This window comes from Pleurodeles waltl, chromosome 5, assembly GCF_031143425.1.
Source record: "Pleurodeles waltl isolate 20211129_DDA chromosome 5, aPleWal1.hap1.20221129, whole genome shotgun sequence".
NCBI lineage: Eukaryota > Metazoa > Chordata > Amphibia > Caudata > Salamandridae > Pleurodeles > Pleurodeles waltl.
Window position 1 is genome coordinate 831,352,344 of NC_090444.1, and position 13,706 is coordinate 831,366,049.

General features: G+C 41.8%; 1 protein-coding gene across 6 annotated transcripts in view; it reads left to right on the top strand.

Moving 5' to 3' along the window:
• Nucleotides 1-13,706, top strand: part of AKAP7 (A-kinase anchoring protein 7) — a 1,205,386-nt gene that overhangs the window by 604,752 nt on the left and 586,928 nt on the right. For all 6 annotated transcript variants that reach the window (XM_069234874.1, XM_069234875.1, XM_069234876.1 and 3 more), the window contains exon 6: nucleotides 677-789. In XM_069234874.1, the coding sequence (XP_069090975.1) occupies nucleotides 677-789 (113 nt within the window). The remainder of the gene's footprint in view (nucleotides 1-676; nucleotides 790-13,706) is intronic.

Consider the following 13,706-nt stretch of genomic DNA (forward strand, 5'->3'; position numbering starts at 1 on the left):
AAAGTGCTACTTAAAGGTTTTGAGTTGTAGAGAGGGCCGTTTCCAACAATGACATACCATACCATGCCTTACGATACCATACTTTACCATACCATACCACACGATACAATGACTGGCCACATCATACTAAAACAAACTATGCAAAGACAGGCCATAACATACCATATTATACAATAACTAACCAGGCCATGTCATTCTATACCATACTCTACAGTGACATGCCATATAACACCATACTGTACAATGATGGGCCTTGCCATGCCATACTATACAGTGACGGCCCTTACCAAACAATGATAGGCAGCATCATATCATGCTTTACTATAGAGTGACATGCTTTACTATCATACTATACAATAAAAAGCCACACCACACTATACTATAATATACAGTGACAAGTTATTCCATACCATAACATACCATGCTATACTATGACATACCATGCCATACTAAATAATGACAGGCATACTATACCACACTGCACAATGACAGGCCATACCATTTCATACAGTAGCGTACCACACCATACCATACAATGATATCATGCCAAAATATACAACGACATACCAAACTCTATATTGACAGGCATACCATACCTTAGTATACGACCAAAAGGATATTGTGAAGTTTAAATATTTATGTGGCATCTCACTATCAATTCATTTGTGTCCCACAGAAACCCTGGAAAAGATATTTAACGAGAAAGGCATACTGGTGAAAGACGACAAAGCTTTTACTCCCCATTTGACCATTATGAAGCTGTCAAGATCGCCAAAGATACGTAAACAGGTGAGCCCAATTGAAACACAGTAGAAAGTGGAGCATGTGCATGCATATGTGTCTGTTTGTGTGTCACCTCCAGATATGTTTGCATCTCATTATGTTTTGATTCAGTTTGTAATGAGCAAACAACGTTGATCAGACACCAAAGGATACCGAACGCAACCACTTTTATCCAGAGTCTCATGTGCCACCTCTCTGAATGCTGTTGAGAGGTCAGTAAATGCACAATGCTGTAGCCTCTATCAGTGGAATGTCCTGCAAATCTTACAAGGACCACTACATTCCAGAGATCCAATCCCGAAATACATTTTGAAATTTTGGTAAAATATTAATGCAGCTAACCCAGTCTAGAAGGTGCTGAAGGACCAACCTCGAAATTTGTTTGGCACAGGGACTTAACACAAGGACAGCAAATGGTAGTTCGAAGGAACATTCATTGCTCTCATGTTGGATAAGAATGAGTTATGCTGACGCCAAGCAACTCAGTCAGTACCAGTTACAATGATGGCTGATGAAATGTTGGCCAATAAACTGCCTATCATGGTTCCTAATATTCATATTGCACACCTCTCTACCCCCACCTGGGCCCAAAGCATGGGATTGTTTCGCTGGAATTGCCAACTTTATCAAACTTTCATATCTACACATTCACGCCCATGCTAAGTAAGCGATGTGTCGTTCAGAGGCCTTTCTACTATTTATCATGGATACCTTAAGCCCCATACACATCTCTTCAAATGCTTGATGAAGCATCTTAAGGTGAAGTCACGACTATTCTTCTAGGATTGAGCTCTCAAACGATTTTCATGTTCACTGGTTCCTAGTGCTCCTACCTTCTCATATACCCACCACCTCATATATTGGTGTTAAATTTTTGTTTTGTAAAATATTTTTTATATTTAATAATTAAACCGTATGAATGTTTACTGTGGACGAAGCAATTTTCCTTTCCACTTCAACCTCCCAATCAAACCAGGCAAGAGCTTCTGACCACCAAATAGTCTCCTTCCTTTAATACGAGTATCTAAAGCTGACAACAGCAAGCTTCTAAATCTTAACCCTGTATTCCACATAATTATTGGTAATGGACTCCCATTGCAACTTGTTGTGACCCTACTAAAGTAAATCACCAGGGGAGTGGGAACATCTGAAAGAATTATGATTACAACATTGCTGTGTGGCTTTTCAAAAGTATTTCGACCACTGAAAAGTATCATTACAAGAAGCTTTGTTAACAGTGCACTTTGGTAATCCTCAAGGTAATCGGTCCCTCCTTCCTGATTCACAATCAAACTGAGACCTGCAATGTACGTTAAGTGAATCAAATGATCTGATGAGTGGCGTGTGAATGCTACTTTACGCCACGTTACAAGGGGAAGGGGCAAGGAGGTACCAGACGAGCGGGGAGACGAGCAGGAAGACGTGGAGAAATATTGCCTGCTTGGTTTCCGCCCGTTGGGCTGCTTGGCCTGCTTGGCCTGCTTTTTGCCCATCTGCCCACTTTTGCTGCAGGGAGTTGCAGGGTACGATTGGGGGCATTTGGGTCTCTCGGTGCATTCTGGCACGCATCCTGCTACCTTGCCCCATAAGCTGCTGCTTGGGATTTTGCCCCTGCCCCCACCCTTAACTGCCATTATCTGCTGTCATTGCTGGCTGTCGACAGCTTCTCCTGCTACTGCTACATTGCATCATTCCAGTTACCACCTACTGATTTTCATTTTATTGATTTCATTGACATTGACACATATGTTTTTAATATGTTTTAATTGTTACTGCTATTGCCGTCAAGTTGCCATTGAGTGGCCAATTTCAACTAGCCATTCTTAATCAGCAAGTTCCAGTTACGGAGGTAGGGTGGCAAGGCTTCAAGGAAGAGTGTCTGGCAGCTGGCAGGCAGTTGGGCCCAGAAGAGTCCATGCCAGAGTCATGATTGAAGCGTGGAGTGCCATTATCGAGCACTAGATGAAATGCAGCTCTTTTTGCTTTTAGCACGCCAGCTGCAGTTAAGGAACCTTGGGACCAGGAAAGAGAATAGATGTTGAAGTGTTTAGAGAGTGGTCTGGTGGAGCTCCGGCAAGGCCAGAAGCTGGGGTGGCTGGAGCGGTGGTAGAGTGGGTTTAGGTCCCGCTACATTGGTTGAGTCCCAGGGCTGCAGAAGCGGTCCTTCTAGGTTCAGATTTGGCTTGCGGCCCAGGTGAGCTCCCTCCCTGCACTGCCCCGGAATGGCTAAGGGGGTATTTGTGTTTCGTCACAGCCTTTGGATACCCCCCAGATGCCCATGGATAACCTCTGGGTGATTTCTTTGTAAAATATACTGCTTTCCACACCATAGTGTTTTAAGCCATCCAACTATTGACTCTGGATTTGTGGGCCTCACGTTCTTGCCCTATAACAGCAACAGACCAGAGGTTTTATCTTGTGAAAGTTTTGCCTCCTTTGGGGTCTCCCGCAGCGTCAGCTTTGGTCAGTTGCTGTAGCTCAAGCGCCAGCAGAGGTGTGTCCACTAATTGGTGGTCGTTGCAGGGGTACAACATAGGAGTGTAGTACCTTTGTTAGCCTGTTTTGTCCATGGGAGTTGTGTTTTTTTAGGTCTTTGAGGGGCAAACAACAAGGACATTAAAGAAACTGCGCTCTGGGTGTATAGTTCCTTCTACCCCCATCCCAGAAATCTAAATTAAAGTCTATTGGTGGTAAGAGAAGTTCTAAGTAGCAACTTTACAAATCTCAGCCTTACATTTCTGTTTTTTTTTCTCCGGAAAATACATAGAATTGTCACTCAGGAAAGGGTGGAAGTGTCTTGTTCCTTTCATCTTGCCTCTCCGTTGGTGGCTGTGGTCTCGCCGCCCCCAGCCCAGTCTAGTCCAAGTTCAAAGGAGGACAGTGACCTCTTGGTGCCTCTGGTAACCGTCAGTGACTATCGAGGCACAGTTTTTTCTTCCTCGGCACTTCAGTTGGTAGAAAAGTCAGCAGTAGCTCTGTCAGTATCCAACTTTGATAGTGATCCTGTTGAAAATGACACTGGTGAACGCCCACCTTATCCTCCATCTTTTCCCCAGGAGGGAATTGTTGTGGGGATTCCCGTGTAGAAAGAGCCGCATCTACTACAAGTAATAAAGCTTACAGTGGTGGGCATGGAGGTGCTGTTTGAGGAGGACTTCACCTTACCCGATATTGATGTTGACTTTCAGGTAGGAGGGGCATGTGTTTTAAATAGTTGTTCCCCTGGGAAAGTGTTGGACGATGGGGGTCTAGTTGATATAAACCCATCTATCCGGCTCTTGCGTCCTTCCTTTCCTCCCCTTTATTGTAGCTCTTCCGTTTTTGGGGGATCTCTTTCTGTTGCAGACCACATTATGTTTCCTCGTCGTTCACAAATGAATACTGGCAATGGAGAGGGTGGTTCCTCAGACATTGTATTCTGTATTGAAAAAGTTTTATGTTCCATTTGTCTTTATTAGAAAAAACTGTGGTAAATTCTGACTATGTTTTAGAAATTATGTCAGCAATTTTATTTGCAGTGCAGAAAGTAAATAAGTTGGGTCTCTCAAATTTGAAACCGGCAAGTGCAAAGCCTGTGCGTAAACCAATATTAGCCAAACCCATAGGAGGATTTAGGGATGCCTTTGTTCAAGCTGGCAAATCTCTTGGAATTAGAAGCGTTATTTTGCTGTTGAGAATAGATTTGCTGCCCCTCCGTAACATAACTAGAATCTGGCACAAAGTCCCGAAAATAGATAGATTGCGTGAGATCTGTCAGCTACATAGTCAAACCCACTGTCATGTTCTTTTTGTTCATGTGTCACTGAATGCACGTTGTTACTTTTTAAGGCTTTTGTTTTTAAAATACAACAAATGCACTGCCATGGAGGCTCACAAGTGTGTACTATTTCCTTCTATTGAATTGTTCTGCAATAAGATCTATCAATTTTTTTTAATGATTTTTAAACATTTATTAGTTACTTGGGTACATCATTGGGCGGTCGTGTCACTGCCCTCCATTTAGGCAGGGGATTGTTAGATTGGTTGAAAGGTACCCTTGCAGAACCATTTGACTCTGTATATGCAATATTTTTACATCATCTGTTGCTTAAGCATGCCGTAAGTGCCATAGTCAGTGTTGTACGTTGAATATTATATGTCGCAATTATTATAGAACGCACGTCATCACTTGTGTAGGCCTTGTTTTCTTGTATAGAAGTTATTAACTATTTGGGGAGGCTTGCACACTAATTACTGCGCAGACACATGACTCTATATCTGTAATACTTGTACATCATATGTGGCGCTATGCATGCCTTACATTGCTATGGTCAGTGTTGTACCAGGATTAATACTTGTCATTGTTATGGAAAGCACTTCGTCAGTTTTTTAGGTTTCAGTTCCTTATATAGAATCTTATGATCTATTTGGGAGTCTTGCAAGTTGATAACACTCCAATTAATTGATTGTTCCATAACAACGCAATGGTTACCCCCTACTGGCCTAAGTTGTGTAATACCATTGTCTTTTGGCCTGACCGCTGACAGTTAGCTAAGTATGGGTATGTTTTTATTGTGGCATCTGTGGTATTCCAACCTGTTTAATTGCATATTTCTCACCTTAGAATGCGTGACATCTTTCTTTATGATCATAACTGTTTAATTTTTAGGCTCTGGTTTTGAATGTTATGAGCTTTGCTTTCCTGTGTATTTTCGATCTTAAAAAGTGTATCATTTGTGTTTTTTGTACTGCACTTTGCACAATGCCATTGTCTAAGTTTGTTTCATTCATTGAGTATAATCTGTTCATTTGTTAACCAATTTTCGCTAACTAATTCTTTTTTTACCATTGTTACAATTCATGTAAACGTTGGTTGAGTTTTATTTTTATATCTATTTAGAGTGCATACGCATTGTCATTGTTTCGTCTTCATATTGTGTGTTATCTATTATGTGGACCTCCATTGGAGTTCCCCCTCATAATAAAATATTTGACTTGACTTGACACTCAAACTGCCTACCAGCTGTTGGAAATGGCCTTCTCTTCGGGATCATCCCTAAACTTATTGCTTTCCTCCTTCTACATTTTGCTGGACTTTTGCTCTGTTGACCCTAGGACCCTGCACATTTTATCACTGCTAACCGGTGATAGAGTGTTTATGCTCTCTACCTAAAGCATGGCTTGATTGGCATATACCTGATTGGCATTGTTAATTTACATGTAACTCCCTTGTAGAGTGGTATACCATATACCCAAGGCCTGTAAATTAAAGGCTACCAGTGAGTCTGCAGTACTTATTGTGCCACCCACTTATGTAGCACTTTAAAGAATGCCCCAGGTTTTCCATTGAGGCCTCAATGCAGTGTCCCACTGCCGTGTCTACTTGGCATTTATACCCCATGCCAAGCCTTAAACTCCACTTTCATTGCATAAGTCACCCCTAAGGTAGGTCCTAGGCTGCCCAAAGGGCAGGGTGTGCTGTAATTAAAAGGTAGGACATGTACTTTTAAGTTTTACATGTCATTGTAGCGAAAAACTCCCAAATTTGTTTTTTCACTACTGTGAGGCCTTCTCTTCTCATAGGATAACATTAGGGATTCCTTATTGCATTTAATAAACTGTAATTCCTAAACCAGAGGAGGTAGATATGTCATGTTTGGTACCTGTTAACTTGTAATGATAAACCCTCTTTAATGGCAACATCGAATTTAACATTACAAGTTTGAAAATGCCGCTTTTAGAAAGTTGGCATTTTCCTGTCCCTTAGCCCTCTGTGCATGCAGCCTGCATTAAGTCACATGACAGGGTGTAACTGACAGTCAGGACTTTGGGAATCATGCCAGACAGTCACAATTTAGTGGGATTAGCAGATCCCAGATGGTCTTTTCACTGGCAGGATTGGGGGAGGGGGACCGCAGAGCTGAGCATAGCCCCACTTGCACCTGAATAGGCTGTGCTCTACCACCACTCAATGAGCTTGCTGACCTTGTATTGTCAGTCGAGCCAACTAGGAGCCATGGCAGGGGAGGCAGAAAACTCCTGAAATTTCAAAGTAACTTTGTGGAAACTACTCTCACCTTCTAGGAGCAGGGCATCAAGGTAGGGCTCTCAACCCCACTCTTAACTTCAATGATGGACCTGCGGAAGGACTCTCAGAGGACTGCCTGCTGATGTGACCTGCTGTGCACTTTGCCAGAGTGCTGCTGTGCCTGGAAGCACTGCTTTACTGCCTTGAGCCTGCCTCGAAACTCCAGAGGTCAGCCCTGCTGTTGAGCCCTGCATTTTCACCTGCACCCAGGCCTTCCATAAGTGACTCCAAGGGCTAGTTTGCTGGCCTCCTGTTCAGAGCCACAGGGACATAACAGGCTCCCACCATCTTGGACCCGCACCTGGACCCAGCCTGAGTGAGTCCTAAACCCCCAAGCTGTCTCCAACCACCCCTGGGCCCTTGGTTGTGGTGCTAAGGGTGCCCAGATGATCAATTTAAATTTCGAAAAGTGAGGACTTAAAACTAAATTTGGCCAAATAGTGCTCTGAGAACCAGGAGGAGACCCGGACCAACCTGCTTGCCTATCCTCCTGATGTGCATCACCAGTCGGATTGACTTTGCAGCTTCTCCCGCTACTTTCTTCTCTGCAGCAGCAAATCTGTTTCAACGTTCCTTCACCAAAGGGTTATCCGACCTCTTGGATGTGTCTTGGGCTGCAGCCTTCTGCTTCGTCCTGCTAGAGATTTTCGACTTCCATCTCGACAACTAATTCTGAAGGTACAAATTGTCAGTGGGTCTTTGCTCCATGGCTATCTGATGACAACACTCCCTCTTCGGACACTCCTGCAGCCTTGCTCGGCTGAACTTCCACCGTGTCCGATAATTTTTCTTCAAACATTTTCGAAAGCCCGAAGGTAAGCGCTGACCAGGTCCAGTCCATTTCGTGTATCCGAACTGCTCTCCATCGCAGTCGGCCTTGAAGTTTGACTTTGCCCCAGTTTAGCACAAGCAGATGTCCGCGGTTGGGGATTTTTGCTTTTAAGCAGTACCTTTGGACCTTAAACTTCAAAAATTCATATCTCTAGTTCTACTGATTGGATTTTTTTTCATCTTAGTGTCAAATAATTTTAAAAAATGTACTATTTTTCGAAGTCGTGTGGGATTTTTATTGTGTTGTGTTTTTACTGTATTACTGTTAGTGTGCTGCATAAATTCTTAACACATGGCCTCTAAGTTAAGCATGCATGCTTTTTGTGCCAAGCTACCGAGGTTTAAGCACAGGTTGATTTAGTGACGTTTTGTGGGTCCTCCTGCAAGGGATTGTGGCTGTTGCTTGACCAGGGCTCACAACCCAGGCAAGCAGGAACCCAATTTCTAATGCCAGGGAGAGACAATAGTGGTACCTGAAACTGCTTTTGCTCAGAACAGCTTTCCAGCTAGAAACTTGCCCACTAAATGGCCTAAAATGTTCGACACATAGTAAATTAAGTATTATCTTTCACATGTCTACATGCTGACCATTAATAACTGCATCAAACCGAAAGCACTATACTCACTATTGTATGTTGATGGTGCTCTATATTTAGTGTCAGATAACAAAATAGGTTGCTGAGCTCAACTATAAGAAAGCATAAACACTATACTCTTATGAAAATTATTCTATTATGACACAAGCATGCATGATCAAATAATTGCAGTCACACAACTGTGCGTACTTGAAATATAAATTTCCTCACAATTCTCCACCCCTAGGTCTGTCTTTGATTGACCTATGAGCAGGTTGTATGTGTACCCTATTGTCCTCAAGGTTGCTACTAAATTTGTCCATGTTACTTAGATTAAAATAATTCCAGACTTGTTTAAAAAAAAAATTTATATATATATATCAGTATGGTGTAAGTTCCTAACCGTTTTAGCGAAGTTCCATAACCATGTTTTACATAACTGCCAACAGCTCTCAGGACACATGTTTCTCTTCCCATTAATTTTTTTACCTACTGGAGTCCTGTCAGTGCCTTATATGCTTGGTTTCCACACTAGAGTTCTGTAAAATTTCTCTTGGATGACTGCCCTGTTCTGCTTCAGTTTTGTGGTAGCCTGCACAGGAGAAGGGAATCATGATCTGTGTATAAAGTATATCTAATGGACTTATCCCGCTGTAAAAAAAATGTATATGTAATGCCTCCATCCTGGTTACAAGTCAACACAGCCAGCTTATGAGCCACTCATACAAAGTTAGCTGGGTGCTTTACTTCGGAATTTTAATTACACATTTGACCATGCCGCAATGTAACAAGTTCAGCAATAAATAACTGTGCCATACTGGAAAGCTGGTGATTATCCTATGACAAACATATAAACATTCATACTGCAACTCGTTCTCTTGCTCTAGTATCTCACACTCATACTGGTATGGTTATAGTTCTTCTCTCTAGCACTCTGGGCAGATGTAGCTCCCCATTCATGCTGATGTTTCCCATATGGGTCATACACCTCCTCTGTGATAGTAGCTAGGTGAACTTGTATTGTCTGAGCATCTCCTCTGGGATAGTAGCTAGGTAAATTTGTATTGTCTGAGCACCTCCTCTGGGATAGTAGCTAGGTAAACTTGTATTGTCTGAGCACCTCCTCTGGGATAGTAGCTAGGTAAACTAGTATTGTCCGAACCAGTGTGAGCTTAATTACCCTTATGCCTCTGTCAGAGTCACATAAATTAGAAGTGGTGCCTGAAATCCCTGTTAAAAATGTGTGAGAAATCTGGCAATGTCTTTAGGATATAGGCCCTGCTCCACCTTTATTGCAAATTAGAGGTCTTCATTATGCCTAACACCCATATGAGTTAGTAGCTCTTAGCAGTGACTGACTAAATGGACCTGTTACTACTTACTGCAGAAATCACTGGGTCTGGATTCTTTGTCTCTGTGCTTTAGTGTGCCTTGTGAGAGGAGTAGTATAGTAGTATAGCCTCTGCTACGAGTGGCTAAATGAGGAATTGTGTCTGGAAATCCAGATCTTGAATTTCCTCACTTCTGGTCCTTGAAGTTTGGTGGAAGCCTTAGCCTCACAGCTTCCCTCCCACAAGGGTTTGTGTCTGTTGGATCATGCCCATGGGGAGCTTGGCATGGGCAGCACATTTATGATTGCCTATTCTTTCATTTTAAAGGCAAGCTCCTGACTCCTGATCGACTAGAAAGCTCCACTCACTCATACATTTGGTCACACAAATGGACAATAAGACCACAACAAATCTTCTCATTCACATTTCTGTTACCTTACTATTGATTGTATTTTTCCTTTTTCCTTAAGTAAAAACATCTGCCTTGCCATAAGCCTCCAAACACTTGTTGTCACATTCCCAAGTACACACTGTTTGTAAAGTATCCACACAACTCCCTGAATGCACATTCATATATACCGAAAGGGAATGTGGTACTACAAAGATATGCAATCATAACTCTATCCGTATCTGTACTTCAGCATCTTCACCACAATATTTAGAATTTTTTGCCTCGTTCCATACAAACTGAGAAAGCCTTAAGTGTTAACTTAGCTGTGTACTTAGGACATCCTCAAAATACCCTGCTGGAGGATCAACCATGTTCAAGGTTTTTCCTGCACACGAGTGAAGAGTACTTTTGGATAACAGGAGTCTGCATTAATGTTTTCCCTGTTTTATCTTTTCAGTAAAATGTACTTTCTTATTATTGATCATTCATATTTTTATATTCTCAGTTTTAACTGGTAAATCTTTAAAGCTCATGCCACGGATACAATCCAGATATCTTGGGTGGTGGTTGTCGGAATATTTGCTGCTGTGGCCTCAAAATTTAGACATATGGACCCAGCAACCCCTTGACCATATTTCCACCAAAGATGACTCCCAGTGACTTGATGTAAATGCTCCAGGCATGTTGATTGGACCAAGAGAATACAGCAATATAGCATTAGTGTCAGATTCATCCTGGTGTAGACAGCAATGATGCAGGATTTATTCTGGTTTGTGTCCTTATGAAAAAAGAAATCGGCAAAGACTCACTGCTTTGGATAACAATGCACAAAACAAGTGCCTCAACAGAATAATGTAAAAAAGGCACCTTTATCTCCTAGCTCCTTGCACACTGAGCACAATCCTGACAAATCCAAGAGGATAGGAAACCACACAACTGATTACATTGCCAGCAATTATTCTGACTAAACTATAATGAAAGTTCAGACCAAGCTTGCTTACAATAATGAAAAAATCTCATGAGTCCAGGATTCAATGGAATAAACAGAAAACTGTAGCCAATCAAATGTCGCTAGCTAACCTCTTGCTTATTTACCTTTAAGTGCCAATTCCGTGTAGCATCCTCCCCAGCCTGGGTACCTGCCAATGACTACTGTACACACAGAGCTGAATATTACACGTCTTAATTCCTCTGCATGTAATTGTAACATTCCAAACCAAGCTTTCAATGCATTCCCCTGTAACTTCTACGTCACACTGCTGCGGAGTCCATTTAGAGCCAAAAGGGTTCCATTATAAAACTCGCAATACACTACAGCTCCCCCTCTGTTAAACAATTCTTTTTTTTTTTTACAATTTTTTTATAAATGTATGCATGTATAAGAATGTACAATAAATCTCTACAATCAACCTTCTTGGCACTTTCATCAGTCGACCAGATCTGGTTACTGAAAGCTGGGAGCTGTCATCTTCAGTGTCAGAGATTTTTAAAGGTGGTGAAGACATAACAGCAGTCACTGAGTTCTCACATTCAGTCTTTTCTTCACCATCTCGATCTGAAGACTGATGAATCAAAGGCCTACAGTGATAAGAGACTCTGGTAACAGATTTGCCAGGGTGCTGGGCAGTCACCCTGTGTCCCTTGGTAGACACCGCATGGAACGATTCAGCATCATATGGAGCATCAGATTTCCTTCGCATCTGTTGGGCAAACACGAAATCTCCTTTCTGAAAAGTGATATACTTTGCATGTTGCCTCTTCTCCGCATAGGCTTTCATTTTTTGCGTGTTAACTAAGTCCATTGAACAAATCATGTTCTCACTTCTTTCTCTCTTGTTGGTCCATTGAGGCACCTTGGGTGTCATTGCGCTCCCGAACATCAAAGTCGCAGGACTTGTGGTTGAATGAGGTGTTGAACAATTAGCTTGTAGGGTAGGATATAATGTATTCTTCAAACTGAGCTTCTCAGTGGTTGCACTCTGTACTGCTTTCTTTAGCGTACTCATAAAACACTCAATGAGTCTGTTAGCCTGCGGCCACAAAGGTGTACTCTTTTGATGCTTTATATTGAGATGCTCCAGGAATTCTTTGAATTCTTGACTGTTAAAAGGTGGACCATTATCAGACTTCAGATGGCTAGAACGCCCCGTGACGCAAATATGCCATCTAGTCTCTCAGTGACTTGTTTGTGCATTGTGGATGTGAGATCTTTGACTAATGGAAAACTTGAGTATTTGTCCACAATAACCATCAGGTGATAAGATTGTCGAGCTGACCGAAGAAGTCGATGGCTGTTCTCTCCCATGCATGCTTGGGGATTTCTGACATGTTCAGAGTATGTTCAGTAACATTTGTAGAAAGGCAGTTGCATAGATCATAGGCCTTGAGTTATTTTTCAAATCTTTCATCTAAATATGGAAAACAAACTTGGTCTCTGAGAGCTGTTTTTGTGGCAACTATACCACAATGTCCTTCGTGAGGCACTTCAATGACTTTTAGTCGCAGACTCTCCAGAATCAAGATTCTCAACCCTTGCAGTTTAAATCCCTTCTGAGTTATGGACAGTTCAACTTTAAAATTTCTGTATTTTTCATATTCACTATCATTAGTGAGAGGTCGAGTGTTTCGGTTCCATGACTGATGTGTAATTATGTCCTTTAACTTCAGCATGTCACTTTCGTGGCTGGTAGCAGTAATGATCTGGGCCAATGAGATAGCTGGTGTATTTGATATTAAAATGAAATTAATGTAGACATCAGCCATCTTGGATGGAGTACCTTGTATAGGCACACTGGAAAAGTTGACAACAGGGTTTTGATCCTTTACTGGACAATGCACAATCGCGTAATCATACTCTTTCAGTTGTAGTCCCCATTGTTCAGTGCAAGGAGGCAACTTGGCATTTAGATTGTCAAAGATGGTCAGTAAAACTTGATGATCAGTTAACAGCGTGAAAGGCTTTCCGTACAAGAGTACATGGAAATGTTCACAAGCCCATACCAGGGCCAAACTTTCTTTCTCAGGTTGTGAATATGCATGCTCTGTTTAGGACATACTACTACAATATGCTTTCAAGCATTTGGATGTCCACTGTGCTGTTCAAGGATAGCGCCTAACCCAACTGGGCTAGGGTTAACAACAACCTCTGTATGAAGCTTTGGATTGAAGTATGCCATTTCATCAGCATTGTTAATGGTATGTTTGATTCTGTTGAAACTTCCCTTTCATTTTTGTGACCATTGATATGAAACATTTTTCTTTGTCAATTCTCATAATGGAGCACTTAAAGTGGCAAAGTCCACTTAAAGTGGCAAAGTCTTGTATGTATCTTAACAGTAACTAGTCATGCCAAGAAATGAACGTACCATAGAAACATCTCATGGGGGATCAGCATTTGAAAGTGCTTGCACTTTCGCAGGATCGGGTGTCATACCCCATCAGAAAAGATAAGGCCAAAGAATTTCACCTTTGTCTTGTGGAACTCGCACCTATCTGTATTCAAAGTCAAACCAGCATCACTAAGTAAACAACATACTTGTGTAAGAGCTATTCTGTGTAGCTCTGAAAACTAATGTCATTGCTATAATCGAACACATTCAACAGGCTGTATGATATGTCAGATGACCTCTTGGAAATGTTTTGCAGCCGAATACAAACCAAAAATAAGACATTTGTATCAAAACCAGACCAACATGTGTAGAAAAGGTTGTAATGCTCCTGCAATTTTC